At 41.7% G+C, this 19,651-nt stretch overlaps 1 protein-coding gene across 4 annotated transcripts in view; it reads left to right on the top strand.

Annotated features, from left to right (window-relative positions):
- DGKI (diacylglycerol kinase iota) overlaps window positions 1–19,651 on the top strand; it is a 436,523-nt gene that overhangs the window by 354,551 nt on the left and 62,321 nt on the right. For all 4 annotated transcript variants that reach the window (XM_059171955.1, XM_059171954.1, XM_059171956.1 and 1 more), the window contains 4 exons: window positions 1,894–1,963; window positions 3,720–3,760; window positions 4,680–4,807; window positions 7,043–7,165. In XM_059171955.1, coding sequence (XP_059027938.1) covers window positions 1,894–1,963; window positions 3,720–3,760; window positions 4,680–4,807; window positions 7,043–7,165 — 362 coding nt within the window. The remainder of the gene's footprint in view (window positions 1–1,893; window positions 1,964–3,719; window positions 3,761–4,679; window positions 4,808–7,042; window positions 7,166–19,651) is intronic.

Here is a 19,651-nt window from a genome sequence, read left to right as displayed (position 1 = left end):
GAGTTCTATCCCGGGGTTTCTATAAACTTGGGTGACACTTGGAAATTTGTATTCCTAACAAGTTCCCCGCTGATGCTGCGGTCCCACGGTTCACACCTTGAGTACCACTAATCTAAGCATAGGTTTGCCGGAGGAGCAAGTGAGGCTTCGGGGAGTGTGGACAAAACCCCAAAGAAGTCCATGCAACTGCTGATTGGTTCTCTTCTTGTTTGTCCCATGTTATTCCTGTTTCCTCCCCCTGTCCGCCTCTCGTACACACCCAGCTGCACTCCAGGGATCTTCCCTGTATTAGAACATCTCAAATCCCTAATATGGGTCAAACTCCCACTGCCTTCCCCACAGACCTAGCATCCCTCCTCATTAGTCCTATTTCTGTCATTGATTTCCATTTCATTATAAGCCAGGGCTAGAATGCTCCAAGTCTTGTGTTGTAAACAAGAATGTGCTTTTTGTTTATTTATTTCTTTAATTATCATAGACAGAGTTTCTCTTAGGGGAGATTTTTAGCTTTTGAAAGTTTGGAATTATAAACAGATAATCCCTTCTGCTTTCAATCTCCCAGTTCCTAGTCTGTTCTTCTGTGATGTGGCCTTAATTCCACTAAGAAATTAAAGGTTCAGAGACTTCTGGGAAGGTTGGGAACTGGTATTCAATCAGTTGAACTAGTATTCAATCAGAAAGGATGCTAGTCCTTCCAAAGGGCAGCTTTTGAAGAATGAAGCATCAGAAGCCAGGCTTCTAGAGGCCGGGCCAAAATGGCTAAGGGGTGGCTGGAGGAAGGAGATACTAAAGGCATGCTTCAAAAGTTTGTCAGGGCAAGGAAGGAGAAATTAATTTTCAGAAGATGTTACAGGATCAACTGAGCAGAATTCGTTTTAGAGGGAGGGAGCCATTGAAAGCAGAAACATTAATGAATTTCTGGGTAGGGGAGAAGATTTCGGTAAGAATGCAGAAATAAAGATACAAAAACATAGATATAAAAAGATTTAAAAGCAAGAAGGAAAGGAAGGAAGGAAGGAAAAAGAAAAAAGAAAAGAAGAGGGTAATCTGGAGACTAGATGAAGTGGTCAGCTTTGAACAGGAAAGACTGTTTTTTTTTTTTTTATCTAAGGCTGAAGGAGAGAAGCTGGAGGCTGGCAGATGGCCTTGAGATCACACGTGAGAGGGAGGGACGATGGGGCCTCTTCGAAGCTAGGAAGCTAGAGATGAAGCTAGAAAGGCAGATGAGTATGTCAATGGCTAAGTCCATGTTGGCCAGATGATTCTGTCGTCAGCCAGCCTGGCCGAACATTCTTCCTCCTTGTCCACTGCTCTGGAGTCAGGTTCAGTGGGTAAGGTTGGGTAAGGGTGGCCTCAACATATGATGCTGATACTTTGCTTTCATGGAGACAAATTGCTTATTTAACAGATGATACGCTAGTCAAGGGGACTTGACCATGTAGATGGATGGCCTCTTGTGTTTCTTAGACGCCACGAGTCCATGTCAACCAGTAGACGAGCCTCAACTCCTCCCCATTTTGTGTAGTGCCTCCCTCATACCCACGTGGGGAACCAAAGTGTAAATGACAGCCAGCTGCCCCTAGTTCCTCAGCTTCACAAAAGCAAAGAAATTCCCAAACCAAGTAAATGTCCCCACTTATATCATTTATGCATACTTAATAGAAGAGTTGAAAACTTCCTGGAAATTCTACATGGGAGTTGTTTCAGAAGTTTCTGTGTGAAGTAATTTGAAGCACAAGCCTCTCTTTCTAGTAGAAATATGTTTTGGCCTCTCACCGGTGCTCCGTTTAGGAAGGGATGCTTGCTCGCAGAAGTAGTCGATACAGTACACTGAGGTTAAATCCCTCCGGTCATTCAGATGGAGTCAGGAGGATGTAATGTGTCTCTTTCCAGGACCACGAGACCTCCTTCCCCAGGGCACTCTCAGCTCAGAGACTCTCACCACGGTGGTGCTTTCTAGACGGTGAGTGTTTCTCTATTTCATGGAGCGGTGGGGATTGCGGAAACAGCAGGGCAAGGCACTGATAGACGGAATGGAGTGGACCCTGGTTTTCCAAGGGATTATGTAGAAACTCCTCATGTAGCTCTGTGTGATGGTGATTTCCGTTATTTTCTGATTGGTTCAAGAGTTCATTTTTCACTGCGAGCACCTCCCACTCCCTAGATGCTGCCTAATCCAGTTTTTCTACCATATTGCAAAACATCTCCTTATCTACTGCTGGTGTAGTGACTCCCTAGTATGTGGACATGTGGTTTTCAGTGTAACCATTGCTTTGGTTGATCTGGGATGCATCTGAGAGGACATAAATGTGAGCAGGAGGGCGACAGGATGTGTGAGTGTGGGCGCAGTACTGTGAAGATGAACAGTCATGTTTATGTCAGATCTAACCCACGTGAATCATGACCGAGATTTTCATTAATAGCTCCTTGCCTACCTCTGAAGATAATTTACACTACTTTCCTCCAGCTCCTTTATTCCCTCGTGATGAGAAACACAATCATGTGTTGTTGTTTTTTCCTGAATTCCCAGGGAAACAACTTATATTTGAAAAAGTTTTAGAAATTTATATGAATTGTTCTCTATATAGTCTGTCCTATATACATTCTTAGATAAAATTACAAGTGTGATATTATTATAGTCTATAGATATAAAAACCTTCAAAAGGTGATCACATTTATGGTTAAAAAGAACCAAAGTAGAATAGATCCTTCTGAGACAGACTTTATTCCCCTGTTGCTTTTAGTGAGGAGGGACTGTGATTGTCTTGTTTCTCAGCTCATTTCCTTTGGAGAGAAGCTACTCATTAAATATTTATGATTTTTGAATGATTGTTTGCATTTTGAGTTACTCCCTTTAGGACTATGTACTTTGTAGGAAATCTATTTATAATATTTGGAGTCTGTTAGGTAGATTTAAGTGAGGAGGAACATAATTCTTTCGAGTATTAAGAATAATCAAACAGTGTCTACAAACCCAAAGTTTGCAATTTTCTTCCCCAAACCACAGATGCAGCCCAGGCCCTTTTAGGAATGCTTAAATAATTATTTTTACAGTTTTGGCTTTCTTTAGACATGGCTTAGGGATTCAGTTTTGAAGTGAAATGAATCTTTCAATACCAGATGTGGTCCTTGGCTCTGTATCTTCAAGCTTTTTTTTTTTTTTTTTTTTTTTTTCAAAATGAGAATCACTTCCTTGGGAAGTCTAGCTACCTATGGGTTACCCCCCCCCACCCCCAGCTTTATTTACTTAATAAATACATATTGAGTCCCGGCTCTGTTTAAGGTCCTATGGTAATGTCTGGAAACAGAAAAGAGTAAAAGAAACACAGACCTTTAAAATGTCTCCTGGTTATTTATGAAGATAGTGTCTACCAGAAGTATAGACAAAATGCGAATATGCAAAGGTAGGAGCAATGAATTCTGTCTGGAGTAGGGAAGGATGGGTCGGAAGAATGTTTCTCAGAGGAGGAAGCATTTAAGTTGGTCCTTAAGAGACGGGTGAGATTTGGTTCAGGAGACGTAATAGGGAAGGGCTTTCTAAACTTGGTCATTGCTGCAGGGGACATGCAAGTTCTGGGTTTTTCTAAATTTAGAAACTGGCCAGTAGGCCAGCAGGACTGAATGTAAAGTTTTTGAATGACATAATAGGAGAGAAAGTTGCAAATTGGGCGCCAGATCACAGGACTCTGAATGCCATATACTTTTTTTTTTTTTCCTAGCAACTTCTGCTGATCGCTTTTACCGAATAGACAGATCTCAGGTAAGCCTTTTGGAGCCTATTTGTAAAAGTGAAAAATTGCCAAATCAATAGACTTTATTCGTAGCTAATCTTGTACATTTTTCTAGTGTAAACCCTAAAACATGTACCAGTTCCAGAATGGTACTCATAGCCTAAATTATGAGGTTTTTTTATTTGTCTTCACATATCTTGTGATTTGTGGACTCAAGATTTGACCTTGGAATTGAGGCCCAGAAAATAAGTAGGCCTATAGATGTTATCACCAGCCTGCACTCTAAATTTTCTTGCGCACTGCCACTTTTACTACTTCCTAGCTCCGTTTTATGGCTTTTTAGGTTTATTTTGGTTAGCAAGTTTGACAGCCCAGGTGCATATTTATGCTACTTATAACTCATCACTTCCCGGAGTTCCATAATGAGAAAGAAAAAAAAAATGCTTCTGCCCAATGATAAAAAGTGTTCCTGCTGTCCAAATTCTCCTGCAAAAACAGAGAAAGGAAAAGAAATAATAATACAGTATGGAAGCCAGTGATAAAACCAGTTGTTAATCATGGCACTTAGCTCTGGCTGGATCGCGGGGGTCCCAAGTCCAGCTTAATCACACAAGTCATGCTGGATCAAGCCGCGGGTGGGGTGTTCCTTCTTTGACAGTATTTGGGAAGAAGAGGCAAGCCCATCTCTGGTTATATCTGATGAGATCCCGGTCAAGCAGGGATCCCAAACCAAGAGGGATTCACCTCTTCCCCTCACCAGCCTCTTGCTGCCAGCTCGCTTCAGGGATGGATGGCCATGGCTGGGCCTCTGAAAACACACCGTGGTTGTTTGATATGTCATAGACTTTCATTACCCCTCGGGACCAAGGATGCTTTGTTTTGTCCCTGATCAGATGATAGACTTCAGAATCCTATCAGTCCTCTGACAGACTTCTTTTTCTTCCTTAGGAACATTTGCACTTTGTGATGGAGATTTCCCAAGACGAGATTTTTATTCTGGACCCAGATATGGTGTTGTCACAGCAGGCGGGGACACCTCCAGGAATGCCCGACCTGGTCGTGGAGCAGGCCTCGGGGTGAGCGAGCCTTTCTTTGGTGACGCGGTAGGGAAGCTGACCGCAGGGCGACAGCCGTGTCTGACGGGGCTTTTCCCTTGACATTTCCAGGGACATGGAGCTATCTTAACATACAGGTTTTCTTGCTGTGTTTCATTCGCGTGTAGGATAACTGGTTTTGTCTTTTGAATGGCTGCAGAGAATTACTCTTTCCCACCAAGATTTGTACCGTGGCTGAGCCTTCTTTCTCCGCCACAGCCACACTTCTTACCAAACTCTCAAGTACTAGTGTTTGCATTGGTGCATATGTGGCTACAGTGCTTGTGTTATCCAAAGGAAAATGGGCACAGGTGGTTTTTGATTCTTCCTTTTCCCCTTCCCCACTTCCTCCTCCTTTTTTGCTATGTCCAGGCAGCCTGAGACATAGATGGCATTATAATAACTATGACATATCAAGCACTTATTATGAGCCACATACGGTTCCAAATGCCTTTCTTATATTCCTACCACCCCTTCATAGGGACCGAATCATCAGAAGTGCTCTGTGCTTATTTCCTGCTCTGTAGAATGGAAATGAAGCCGACACAGAGAATTGTTTGAAAATTAAATAAATTGATACATGTGAGGTATTAGGATTGTTCTTGGCACTTGGTAGACGCTCACTCAGTCTACCAAGCAATCGTCGTCATCGCTTTCCTGTCGCAGTGCCCCTGCACCTCTGGTACCAGTATTACCCTAAATCCACACGTACCAGCGCTGAGGCTCAGAGGGGTCTTCAGCTCTGCCCGTCTTGCACAGAAAATGAACGGCAGAATTGACATCTGGTCCCTCCCAGGTGTTATGCTAAAGCCCATGCATTTAATCACTACATTGAACCACCAGAATATTATTAGGCTTTCTAGGTTATTTCAGCAATTCCAAAATATTTATTTAGAGAACTTTTTAGGCGCCAGCTACTAGTCTAAGCTCTTGGGAAACAACAGGGCAGAAATTTAAAAAAATGAAAATTTCTGCCCTTGTAAAGTCTGATGAACTTTGATGTCTTACTGGTATATGAAGGTCAAATAGAATAAGGATTTCCCTGGAAAGTGCACACACACACGCATTCAAATAGCATTTGCGAATTGTATACACAGACACACACACATGTATATGTTTGTCTATATGTATATGTAGACATGTTCATTTGAGGTAACCTTATGCCTCTTTACTCTTCGGCACTAATTTATTTGGCCATTGCTGCCATCTCTGAATATTTCTCACTCTGCCAGCTGATTTCAGTTATACGTATCAAGTCACAAGAAGACAGAAGTGGCAGGATGAGGCAGGTATACGGCTGCATTGAGGAGGCCAGAGCTAGTAATCTCAGATACGTATCCCTGGGTGTCCCAGAAGGTGGTGGAAAAGCCCATCTTCACGGTCCATGTCTGCAAATCCAGCCTCTCCACTGTGGGGAAAGCACGTGAGATGCTGGGTCCTCCCGTAGGAGCAGCGGGCATTAGAGTCTCGCTGTCCCCTTGCCCAGCCTGAACTTGGCTGCTGTCTTTGATCTGGTCAAGAGGAAACCCGTTCTGCCACACTCTTTGCCCTCTCTCTGTATCAATTAAAGGCCAAAAGAAATGGCTTTGTCCTGGGTTAATCCTCTGTTAGCCCTAGCTCCAAAACTGAAGTAGCCCAAAGTAGCTTGAAAATCCATTAGAACTTCAGTCAGTCCCTTTCTTATTTCTGATCAGTTGCCCCTCCTGGAAATGAACAAGGACAGGGAAGCAGTAAAAAAGGATGGGCTTTGTTATGTCCTCATTTCCATTTCTATATCAGGTTCCATTACTTCTTCTTTACAGCACATTTGCAATTACTTAATCTTTTTTTAAAGATTTTATTTACTTATTTGAGAGAGCATGCACATACAGAGAGTGATGCTGAGAAGCCGATTCCCGATGCCCAATGCCAGGCTTAATCCCAGAACCCTGAGATCATGACCCGAGCCCAAGGCAGATGCTTAAGGGACTGAGCCCCCCCCCCAGGCGCCCCTAAAATTACTTCATCTTGAAAGGCAGTTTTCTCATCTGTAGAGGGCAGAAGCACACAAACAGTTCATGATACTTGAGAAAATTAAAGAATAAGTGGGAATACGACTCTAGGAAATACCCAGTAAAGATTAGTTGCCCATCTCACAAGAGTCATCTTGAGATAGAGCAGAGGAAGTCCCGTGCTGGCTTTGAACGTCTAAATGCCCGGTGCCCTGCTTTCTCCCAGAATGTCCGACTGGTGGAACCCCGCGCTACGGAAGCGCATGCTGAGCGACAGCGGGCTGGGAACCGCAACTCCAGAGTATGACGACTCAGATTTGAGAGATTTCAGCCACTCTCGCGTGCTACAGTAAGAGCGCTCTCTGTCCCTTCCCTGTGCACCCCTGGCCCCTGGGATCCCCGAGAGAGGACTGCCCAGTACCTCACAGGGGGGCGGGGGGTGGTCTGTATTCAGTGGTGCTCCCACTGTCTCCTGTGCTTCCCCATCTTATTCCCTTGGCTCACTTTTCCCAGCCCTGAGCTCCTGATGGAGACTCACTTTGCATTTTGGGTATCTAGAAATACTTTGAACCTCCCCAGTGTTTGCTTTACTGGAATCCGGGGTTTCCTAGCTGTCCCTGTGTTTGCCACATGGCAAAGACACACATGAGAAAGATCATGAAGACTTTGGAAGGGACGGGGTTTTTTCATTTGTGGAAACATTTCTGCTTGCTGTTCCAATTCTGTTTCATGGGTCTCCAGGCCTGTAGTACAGTCAGATGGTTTTGTTGGCCGAAGTGGAGCCGCTTCTGTGACCCAGGGTCTCTGGGTAAATGATGCAACGTTTGTATCTAGGTGGGAATAGGGTGGGTGTGTTTTCTTCTGAGGTCTGACCCTAGCCAGAAAGGAGGGTGAAGGTCGGGAGTTTTTGTGACTGTGTTAAAACATTTATGTCTGGGGACTCTTTTCTCCCTGTGATATTTCCCTGCAAGAGCATATACTAGGTGAGGTCAGTGGTCATGGATACACTCTTTCAGCCCATCTCAGAGGCTGTGCAGATTTGTTGCAATTCATGATATAGGCTCATTTCCAATCCTATCCAAGGTCCTAATTGAATAGGGATGATGGCCTTGTTACTGTACAGTCTTACAATTTTTATAAAATAAAAGATTAAGAGTCTTAGAAATCTAGGGTTAACCAAAGAATCCTTGTTTCTAAAGGAAAGACCACAGCAATTTTGGAATGATGAAGGGGGGAAAGTGAGAGATCTGGAGTTAAATATTTCATTGGTGGGAAGGTTCATTGGTAGGAAGGTTTGCCAGGGGCAAAAGGCGATTTCGTTTAATTGCTTCTCTGTACTATCTCTTATTTTGTTGTGTGAAGAGTAGAAAGGAAAAAGTTAATTACTGTCAATTTTCCTTTTTAATCAAACCAAGTTAGATCTTGATCACATTTTGATTGCTTACAATTCAGGGTATTTTTCCATTTCTTTTTTTATATAGAACTGATGCTTGTGAACCACGATGAGTCAGCCACCCCACTGATGGCTAAAAATGTGACCATCTAGCTGCGGGCAGATTTATTTGATAATTAGAGTTTAGACACAGACATAGAAATTATGCCTAGACAAACCCGATGAGTATTGTAGTTGTTCTTACACACAAGCTATTTCTAAAGAGAGTGATCTCACTCTGGTTTCCTGTTCCCTGGTGTTCTACGTGGAGTATATTAAAGTGTATATCATGATATATGAAGTGACTGTTTCCAAGGTAGTAAATATTCTTCCCAAATCACAAATAAACATACTACTTTCTGTAATAGCCAGGTTCTTAAAACTCTCTGTAAAAATCAACTCTTATTTTTCATTCAGGTTATATTATCCTTTCAGAGATTTCTCTTAATTTTTTATTGATCTTTACTTGCAGCCATCAGTTGTCTTGCTCATTTATACCACCTTAGCTCTTACGTGCACTAGAGCGAATAACTTTTTAAATTTTATTCCTGCCAAATAACACTCAAACGCTCACCCCTAGCCTTTGAGTCTGTCTAGCTGAATCCCTGCACATCGTGGAACAGAGACAAGTCATTCCCCCAGGGTCTGCCTGAGTCCCTGACTCACAGAATACAGGAGCATAATAAAATAGTTGTTTTAAATCACTGAAAATAAGTAAGTACTGTATCCTACCCCAATTTGCCCATTAATTCTTTAATTGTTTTATTATTATTGCTATACCCATTGATTCCTTCGAAAGAACATCTCTTTGTTTCCTTCAAAGAGGTATAATTGCAGTCATGGAATAATTCAATCATATAACACACAGATATTACATACCATGTTAGTAATAGTTCGTATTGATAGAATGTCTCCTACTTGCTTTGTGCCAGAGCTGAATCGTCTTTAATTCTTCTAATGACTTTTAAATCGTGCCATTGCCATTGCTTAACTGAGGCTTCCTCAGTTTAACTTTTAAACTTACTGAGCTTAAAATATTCATCTTGGATGACGCAAGACAGCAAGAGTGGGAACTGTGGTTTGAGTCAGGTTGGCTTGACCTTTGACTTCATGCTTTTTCTGACCATATGCATGATCTTCCTGAAGGGCTGGTGCAAAGGCAGGATGCCCACAGCCCCGTGGCCCAAGGAAGGTTTACATTGGCTTCTATTTCTTTTAGCATTTGTAAAGTATCTGAAGAATCTTTAAAAAGAGATTGAAATTTTTTAAAAGGTAAACATTTATTTAAAAAACTTTTTAAGTATATATTACATTTGCCTCAATCAAAATAAGGTCATTTGTTTTGTTTCTTAAATAACACATATGAGCAAGGGGGTGGGGAAGAGGCAAGTAGTATAGAGTTCCCTGAAAAAGTTAAAAAGCAGAGATATCCTATGAGCCAGCCATTGCCCTACTCAGTATTTATCCAAAGGATACAAACATAGTGAATCAAAGGAACACATGCATGCCAGGATGTACAGCAGCAATGTCCACAATGACCAAAATATGGAAAGAGCCCAGATGTCTATTGACAGATGAATGGATAAAGAAGATGTGGTGTGCATATAGACATAGACAATGGAATAGTACTCAACCATCAAAAAGAAGGAAATCCTTCCCTTTGCAACGATGTGGATGGAACTGGAGGATATTGTGCTAAGCAGAATGAGTCAGAGGAAGACAAAAAATACGATTTCACTCATATGTGGAATTTAAGAAACAAAACAGATGCACAGAGGGGAAGGAAGGAAAAATAAAATAAGGGGAAAACAGAGAGGGAGATAAACCATAAGAGACTCTTAACTGTAGGGAACAAACTGAGGGCTGCTGGAGGGGAGGTGGGAGGGGGATGGGGTCACTGGGGGATGGCATTAAGGAGGGCACGCGATGGAATGAGCACTGGGGGTTACTTGCGACCAGTGAATCACTGAATTCTACGTCTGAAACTAAAAATACCCTACCTGTTAGTTAACTTGAACTTAAGTTTAAACAAATTTTGAAAAGAGGCAAACACCCAGAAACAGACTTCCTAACTATAGAGAACAAACCAATGGCTACCAGAAGGGAGGTGGGTGGAAGGGTGGGTGAGACAGGTGTTGGGGCTGAGGGAGGGCACTTGTGATGAGCACCTGGTCTTTATGGACGTGTTGCATCCCTGTGTCGTACATTGAAGTTAATTTTACATGTATGGTGACTAAGTGGACCCTAAATGAAAACTAAAAAATTTAACGAAGGGCACTCATGTGCCAAACACCCTGATATATTATGTTGTTTTATGTTATTATTCTCATTAGGTCTTTCTTTCTGTCCGTAAACAACATACAGTAACATACAAATATATATCGTTTTATGGACTTTTTGTTTGTATTCTCTGTTTTTCATTACCTGTACTGAATAATGTATATACTTTTCAGACTTGCCATTTTATTCAATGGTCTTTTTTTTTTTAAATGTATTCATATTGATATATGTAGTTTTGTTTTTTGGGTTCTTTTAAAGATTTTATTTATTTATTTGACAGAGAGATAACAAGTAGGCAGAGAGGCAGGCAGAGAGAGAGAAGAGGAAGCAGGCTCCCCACTGAGCAGAAAGCCCGATGCGGGGCTGGATCCCAGGATCCTGGGATCATGACCTGAGCCGAAGGCAGAGGTTTTAACTCACTGAGCCACCCAGGCACCCCGAAATATGTAGTTTTTCATTAACTCTAATTGGTATAGAATATTGCATCATTAATAATCCATAACTTATTTCTCCATTTTGATAGCAATTTCTAATATTTTATGATTTAAAAAATTCAGAGAATCCCCTGCTGCGTGGGTCCTGTGCTGCAGGGTGTATGTGAAGTTTCAACTTTGCTTAATATTCCTGGCAGGAATATGAAAAATAAGTGTGGAAAAAAAGGCCTGAAGAATTATGGTAATATTTTAGGTACAACCGGCATCTGCTGCTTTTAGCTTTAAAGCCCCAGTCAGCTTGGAGATAGGGAAAGTCCAAGTTTAACATCATGTTCACAATATTAAATAACCCACTATATAAAAAGATCAAAAGGGAAATTTTAAATTCTTGAACCGAAAATAACTATCAGAGTCTGCAGAAAACCACTAAAGTCTTACTCACAGGATGATTCTAAATTCACTTATCAAAGGAAAAAGGATTCATACAAATAAAGCATTCAGTTTGATAAACCGGAAAAGGAATTCCAGAGTAGGAAACAAAGAAACAAGAGGGAAGAGGAATAACAAAGACAGAAATCATGGACGAGGTGCATAAAACAAAGAAATGATTAACTGAGAATGTTAAAATATTGGTTCGTTAATAAATAGGCAGGTAAGAGACAAAATCCTGCAAAGACTGACTTTAAAAATAGTAGATACAGGAAACAGAAAGGAATGTAACTGCAGTGCTTTACTGTCTCATTCTTCCTCCACGGGCCCTGGCCGGCACCTGCTCAAGGTGACCCTTTTCCCTCCAAACTCCAAATGACCCAGCCCCCCCCCCAGGGGGTCTCCTCAGAGTTGTCTCCTTTTAACTTTTATTTGTAAGATCCATCACCCTCCCTTCTCCTTCAGGGAGAGTGAGGTGGAATGAACAAATAGAATTAGATTTCTGTTACTACTGGAACTGGTTACCTTTTGTAACTCCATTTAGAAACACTATAATTTTATGAAGAAGGTATAGAGAGTCACACAGGTCCTCTAGGAAAAAGCATCATTCCAAAGAAGGATGTACAGCACATGTAGGGTCTTCAAAACCTGTGAACACAATAAAAAATAATCTTGAAGAACCGCTTTTGAGATAAATTGATGAGAAGTAGTTGACTTATAGTGCTACTGCTAGAGCCATAATGAATTTATCCTTAGGTGCAAAAATGTTTTCAGTGTTTAAGAAAGTTCTACTTAAAATAATATGATTCTGGAAACACATTTGCTCTCATCATTAATTATACCACCAAAATTAGTGACAAGGCCGTATTTCATTCTGGCAGAAGATTTGTAAGGGAGGAATTAGCTGAAATTTTAGCAAACAGAATCGCAGTCCTAAGGCAGACTTTTCTCAACTTCAAGATCTAGGAGATTAAAAATTAAAAGCACTGACTAAAAACTCTAGTGTGTTCTTAACACGTTGTTTTTTGAGAAGGACAGACGTAACCTGAGTCAGATGGGTTAAGGGAAAACAAGTAAAGGAACTGAGAGGTATTTAGTTTCTGAAAAAGAATAATCTTTTTTAGTTCTTTTTGTTTTGTTTTGTTTTATGTGAAACCCCCAAAACTGACCGAAAGAGATGCACTTTTTCTTAGTGTCTCCAAATCCTGAATCTGAAAGAACTAAGATAAAGGTCACACAGGTTAAAAACAGAATACCTTGCCACAGTACTGAGACCAGGGGGAAGAGTGTGGAGAACCACCCGAAGGCAAACATTCCTTCCAGACATCTGTGTCTAGACAAGTTTCTGTTAGCTGATCAGCTAAGCAGGGCTAATGGAGTTGTATGATGATGGAGGTATATGATCTGTAGTCTCTAAGAGATTTTGTTATCAAAAATATAATGTATCAAGAACTATAATGTATCTGGTCTGATCATTTTTTCATTGGGATTCTAAGAAACAGGTTGAGTCATTCAGTTTGTCTTTCATGTATTATTGAGCAAATAAATATCGAGCACCTTCTAGGTAGGAACTGTGAATCTTGTATATATATATATATATATACATATATATATATATATATGTAAACACTCCCACACACCTAGGCACTAAAGATGTGAAACTCAACAAGAAATTACTATTGCCTTTGAAGAGCTTACATTCAAAGGGGAACTAGTCCACAAATCAATTTTTAGAGTTCTCGCTGCTAAGAGCTGTAATGGATAGATGCAGAAAGTGTTCTGGAAACAAGAGGAATAGAATTTGCTGCTTCCTCCAGATTTCACTTTTTTGTTTTTATATGAAAAGAATGAGTATTTAAAGATATAATGAAAATGTTAGCCTCAAAGGAAAGAGGCTTTTTAAGGACTCCAAGCTTATTTTCTTCCACCTTTGTACATGAGCAGATAAGTGTCTGCTTGTCACCATTACATAACCAGAAAGGCTCCCCGAATAATTGAATGTACTCAGTACTCAGTTTAGCATCACTCTATACGATACGTGCTTAAGGAAGTTTGTACAAGTAGCAAGTTATTTAGGGATATCCGAAATACCTAATAGTACTTTAAAAATTGACTTTTTTAGATAGTCTAAAATTCTGAGCCACCATGCCAAGAAGATAATCCTGAAACTGCCCCCTTCCACAAATTCAGTCACTCTCAGAGTGAAGAGGAGTAAGAAGTTCAGATTCCCCTCTGGTCCTCCAACTAGTACCCTTACCCAGTTTCTTCGGGAACATTCGGTGATGGCCTGACTCTAATCAAAGGGATAATTGTGCTTATTGTCACAGCTCCAAGTTCTCATCGGGAGGACAGACCATTGGGCAGTGATTGGGAATATTCTTTAAACATCACAATCTGATAAGAGGAAGAAAATTAATCTTCTTAGTGGGATGCAGGTTTTGCTGGAATCTGTCTTAGAGATGAAATCAGTGCTGTCAGGTCAGGGACACAGTCCCTTGCATCTGTTCCACTAAGATAGTTGCTTCCTATCCTCCCTACCTTTAACTGGTCTAAATCTTATTCTCCTTGCCTAATCCCTGAAGCTAGAAGAGCCCCAGTCTATCTGACAGACACCTTCTTTTCTTCTTTTCTCCCTGCCTGACGTCCCTCCCATTGTTACCCGCCCTATTTAGCCAAGCACACAATACTCTGTTCCTTTGGGGGTGCAAAATACTTAATAAGCAATTTTGCCCTATTCTTTCTATAATTGCTCTTCAAACAGTGATGCATAGGGGGCCCCTAAACCTTTTAGTCAGATACAGAGTTCCATTTCCAAGTTCACTCAGGGGCAGCACCAGAATAGAATTCTTGAGATAGCAGATCTCAGTTTGACCCACTTGGAAGACAAATCTTGTCAGGTAAATAAGCTCTAATATTAAACATTCATTTGATTTAAAATGATGCCCAGGGATTCTGCCTTCCCATCTTTATGAGTTCAAGTTTGGTCGGTGATTACAACATGAGGAAATCTTGCCAGAAGGGCTCTCTTTCTTCATTTGTAATGGATGTGATAGCCTTATCTGCTCACACTGGAGGGACATGGTGGCTGAGGGAAAGTTGGTAAGATCCTTCTTTAAAGCATCTGAGTTCCTTGGATGGACAAACTGTGACCCTCACTCTAGATCTGCAGTACTTTGCATCATAGCTGGTATACCAGGTGTCTAGGGAAGCAGGCTTCTTGGATGAATGGATGAACGTGGGATTTTAGAGAGAAGTTACTCTGTCGATTGGAAATAGAGATGTCTATTTATAATACTGCAGCAAACTCAGTTCTAATCACACACACACGAATGTAACAAAATGATCCATTAAATGTTAGACGTTTTTATTAGGCTCTGGAATCCATTTATATATTTCAAATTTTAATAGAAGTCTGTTTGACCCAAGGAGGAGTTTACATTAAAATAATAAAAATGCCTTGAATTGCGAAAGTAGAAGGCAACGATGGCGTAGAGAGAATTGTAGGCATGGATGATAAGCACAAAGGTGAGATGGGGACAGGGGGTGGAGGGGAAGAAGCCCATCCAGATCCCCGAGCGTTGAGATGCCAGCATGTTCCACATGTCAGATCTCTGGATTCGATCAAAAAGTTGAATATTTGAGGAGGTTTTGGATGTTCTTTGGATGGAGGAGAAGAACGTTGGCAAGGGGAAAACTGTAAACCATCAATAGTTTATGGATGAAAAAGAACTCCAGGATTTCCTGAGGATTTCCAAGCCAAAGAGACAAGACAGAGCAGGAGCATGAGGAAATACAGAGGCAAGATGTGCAGAAGGAAAACACTTTTCTTGAGTTCCCTTCATAAGCCCTTAACAGGAATGGAACAGCAGAAGAGCCTCTCAGGAAATTCTCAGAGCCTTCAACAAGACAAAGGAGGTTTCTCTCTCCTTCCAACAATACATTATTCCTTAGGGCATTAAGGATAGCTAGTCCAAAGTGACAGTCTTTTGTGACAAAAGCACTTAGATGCCATTTTTTTAATAGGTATTCTTTTTTTATTATTTAATTTCTTTTCAGTGTAACAGAATTCATTGTTTACGCACCACACCCAGTGCTCCATGCAATACATGCCTTCCATAATATCCACCACCAGGCTCCCCTAACCTCCCGCCCCCCCAACCCCTTCATAACCCTTAGATTGTTTATCAGAGTCCATAGTCTCTCATGGTTCATCTCCCCCTCCAATTTCCCTCAACTCCCTTCTCTCCATCTCCCCATGTCCTCCGTGTTATTTCTTATGCTCCACAAATAAGTGAATCCATATGATAATTGACTCTCTCTGCTTGACTTATTTCATTCAGCATAATCTCTTCCAGTCCCGTCCATGTTGATATAAAAGTTGAATATTCGTCCTTTCTGATGGAGGCATAATACTCCATAGTGTATATGGACCACATCTTCCTTATCCATTTGTCTGTTGGAGGGCATCTTGGTTCTTTCCAAAGTTTGGTGACCTTGCTGCTATGAACATTGGGATACAGATGGCCCTTCTTTTCACTACATCTGTATCTTTGGGGTAAATACCCAGTAGTGCAATTGCAGGGTCATAGAGAAGCTCTATTTTTAATTTCTTAAGGAATCTCCACACCATTTTCCAAATTGACTGCACCAACTTGCATCCCCACCAACAGTGTAAGACGGTTCCCCTTTCTCCACAGCCTCTCCAACACACGTTGTTTCCTGTCTTGCTAATTTTGGCCATTCTAACTGGTGTAAGGTGATATCTCAATGTGGTTTTAATTTGAATCTCCCTGATGGCTAGTGATGATGAACATATTTTCATGTGTCTGATAGCCATTTGTATGTCTTCATTGGAGAAGTGTCTATTCATGTCTTCTGCCCACATTTTGACATGATTATCTGTTTTGTGTGTGTTTTGAGTTTGAGAAGTTCTTTTTAGATCCTGGACATCAACCTTTTGTCTGTACTGCCATTTGCAAATATCTTCTCCCATTCCGTGGGTTGCCTCTTTGTTTTGTTGACTGTTTCCTTTGCTGTGCAGAAGCTTTTGATCTTGATGAAGTCCCAAAAGTTCATTTTCACTTTTGTTTCCTTTGCCTTTGGAGACATATCTTGAAAGAAGTTGCTGTGGCTGATATCGAAGAGGTTACTGCCTATGTTCTCCTCTAGGATTCTGATGGATTCCTTTCTCATGTTGAGGTCTTTTATCCATTTCGAGTTTATCTTTGTGTATGGTGTAAGAAAGTGATCGAGTTTCATTCTCCTACATATAGCTGTCCAGTTTACCCAGCACCATTTATTGAAGAGACTGACTTAGATGCCATTCTTTTTTTTTTTTTTAAGATTTTATTTATTTATTTGACAGAGATCACAAGTAGGCAGAGAGGCAGGCAGAGAGAGTGGAGGAAGCAGGCTCCCCACTGAGCAGAGAGCCCAATGCAAGGCTCGATCCCAGAACCCTGAGATCATGACCTGAGCCAAAGGCAGAGGCTTAACCCACTGAGCCACCCAGGTGCCCCGTTAGATGCCATTTTTAAACTAGGAAGATAACTTTGTCTTCCTCTGTGCTCTGAAGGGAGAGAAGGTATTTTTAAGCCAATAGAGGAATGGGAATTTTTCTTTGCTTTGGGGCTGTGCCAGAGATAGAGACCTGGGTGCAAGTGGGCATCTCCTCTTACTCCTCTGTCTTGTGTCCCCTGGGAGTAGCTGTGTGCTCATGGCTGGCTCACTACATGGTCCATTCTTGCACAGTTGGTCCTCTCCTTTTTGAACAAGTCCCTGGATCTTCTCTAAGGGCTTGACTTTGAAATCGCATCAGTTTGGTAGAGGAGGGACTTAGGGTATCTTGAATGGGTTCCAACCTTTAAAACAAACCAACAAACAAAAAGACCCAAAACATTATTTGTTCAATTACTGTATTTATTTTAGAGTGTGCCCCTGTGTGTGACTGGGGGAAGGGCAGAGAGAGAGAGAGAATTTCAAGCAGACTCTGAACCGAGCACAGAGTCTCCACTCAGCGCTCCATCTCACGACCCTGAGATCAAGACCTGAGCCAACATCAAGAAGTCAGATGCTTAACCGACTCAACCCCTAAATATTTGTTTTTCTAATTTTAACTATCAGAGTAGAGAGAAGAGGCTGTAGTTTTTCCAGAATATGATTCTGGTGCACCTACCCGTAATATGGAATGTTGATGCATGTCAGTCCTCTGTCCTGACCTCTGGCTACCCTCATCCCCTCTCATTCCTCCGAAAGTCCCTGAGGAATCAGCTTGGTACCTCTTGCCCTCCTACTTCCCCCCACAGAGAGGGGCGGAGCACTCAGGCAATGCAAGGGCAAGAGGCGTGGGAGAGTGGGGCAGGCCTAACCCAGCCCTACCCCTCCTCATCCCGGTTGTCCTGCTTCTTCCCAGTACAGGGCTTTCAGCGTTCAAGAGTCTATATCAAGGTTTTACCCGCTTCCCGTTGACTTACCTCCACACTACCCTGTTCATCTTTTTGCTTCTTTCTCTAACTGCCACCCAAACTCTTAATGTTCTCCATGTATCTGCCTTAGATGAGTAATTTGATTAAATTGATTGAAAGAATGAGTGATAAATCTGAAATCCTTCCAACAATATTTGCCTATGAATCTCAGGTTGGAGGGAGGCTGACTAGTAATTGCCTGGAGTGTGCAGGTGTGGGGTCAGGGTGAGAAGGGGTGGGTATAGAGTGTGGAACTTCTCTCATGAGCCTCTGGGGACCCCTGAACCCACAGCCCTGAAGAGACCAGCACAAGAAAAAACTCTGTAACATGGAGAAAATTCTTGCTTAGAATTCAGGGAGACAAGGACCACGTTTTCCATTTGCCTAACTTTCCTGGCTCCTGCGCTAATCACCAAGTATAAGAACATCAACAACATTGCTTTATAGTTTCTCCTGTTCTCTCTTTGATGTTAGTCTCACTCCATAAACCCCTTAGAGTCTCCTTAAAAGTGGGATAAAATGTTGTAAGTCCTGAATCTCCGACAACTCCTGAAGTGGAATTAAGTTTATAACCCTACTTGATATTCACACATGGAATTAATTATTCTCAAAGATAGAGTCTGTGGAGCCCACTTTCACTTCCTATTCTCAATATCGCAGTGATGTATTTATAGTCCTTTTTCATTTTCTCATAGAGTTCCTTTACTATTTTGGGTTGTTTGTAATATATGACTTAGAAACTGTCCTGTCCTCGGACACAGAAGCGTGGGAAGGAGACAGACAGCTTTCAGATTCTGTTTCCCATGCCACTGTCTTGAGCTTGGATTCCCTTTTCTGAGAAGTAGGTGAGGTGGGAGATGTTAATAGGAAAACTTCCAGAATACATCAGTTATCTTAAGGAGAAGTGCCGAAGCATCTTCCAAACCCACCTCTTTTTTTCCTTCCATTTTGTAAAGCTGGATTCAGAAGTCCTTATTTAATAAAAATAAAAGTTAGTTGTGAGTAAGCCTTTGCCCAGTCACTGTGGCCCCACAAGGCAGATACTGCTTATTCTGAATATTGTTCTATGTGAGATAGCCCTTCATAGAAGTGTCTTGTGTTAACACTAAATGATTTGCCTTCAGATCCCAGAGCTTCATTTTAATGTACACTTTAAAAAAAAAAAGTCCACGGAGCGCCTGGGTGGCTCAGTGGGTTAAGCTGCTGCCTTCGGCTCAGGTCATGTTCTCAGGGACCTGAGATCGAGTCCACATCAGGCTCTCTGCTCAGCAGGGAGCCTGCTTCCCTTCCTCTCTCTCTGCCTGCCTCTCTGCCTACTTGTGATCTCTCTCTGTCAAATTAATAAAATCTTTAAAAAAAAAAAAAAAAGTCCACATTCACAGAACTTCAGGTCCATTGTCCGTCAACAGGAGCAGTCGGCCAGGATTCACTGAGTCACTAAGCCGGAACCAGGGTCAGCTAACCAGGCTTTTGCTAACAGGTTTTTCCTACTGATCCTCCCTGTTGTTTCTGCACGTCTATCTCCTTTGGTTAGATTTCAGAATAACATGCCTTTTCTTTCTTTTTTTAAAAGATTTTATTTATTTATTTGACAGAAAGAGATCACAAGTAGGCAGAGAGTCAAGCAGAGAGAAAGGGGGAAGCAGGCTCCCTGCCGAGCAGAGAGCCTGATGTGGGCCTTGATCCCAGGACCCTGAGACCATGACCTGAGCCAAAGGCAGAGGCTTAACCCACTGAGCCACCCAGGCGCCCCTAACATGCCTTTCCTATTCCTTTACTCACCCCTACCTGTTTTA

The sequence above is a fragment of the Mustela lutreola genome, chromosome 4 (genome assembly GCF_030435805.1).
Source record: "Mustela lutreola isolate mMusLut2 chromosome 4, mMusLut2.pri, whole genome shotgun sequence".
Lineage (NCBI taxonomy): Eukaryota > Metazoa > Chordata > Mammalia > Carnivora > Mustelidae > Mustela > Mustela lutreola.
This window is presented reverse-complemented; position numbering and strand designations above follow the sequence as displayed.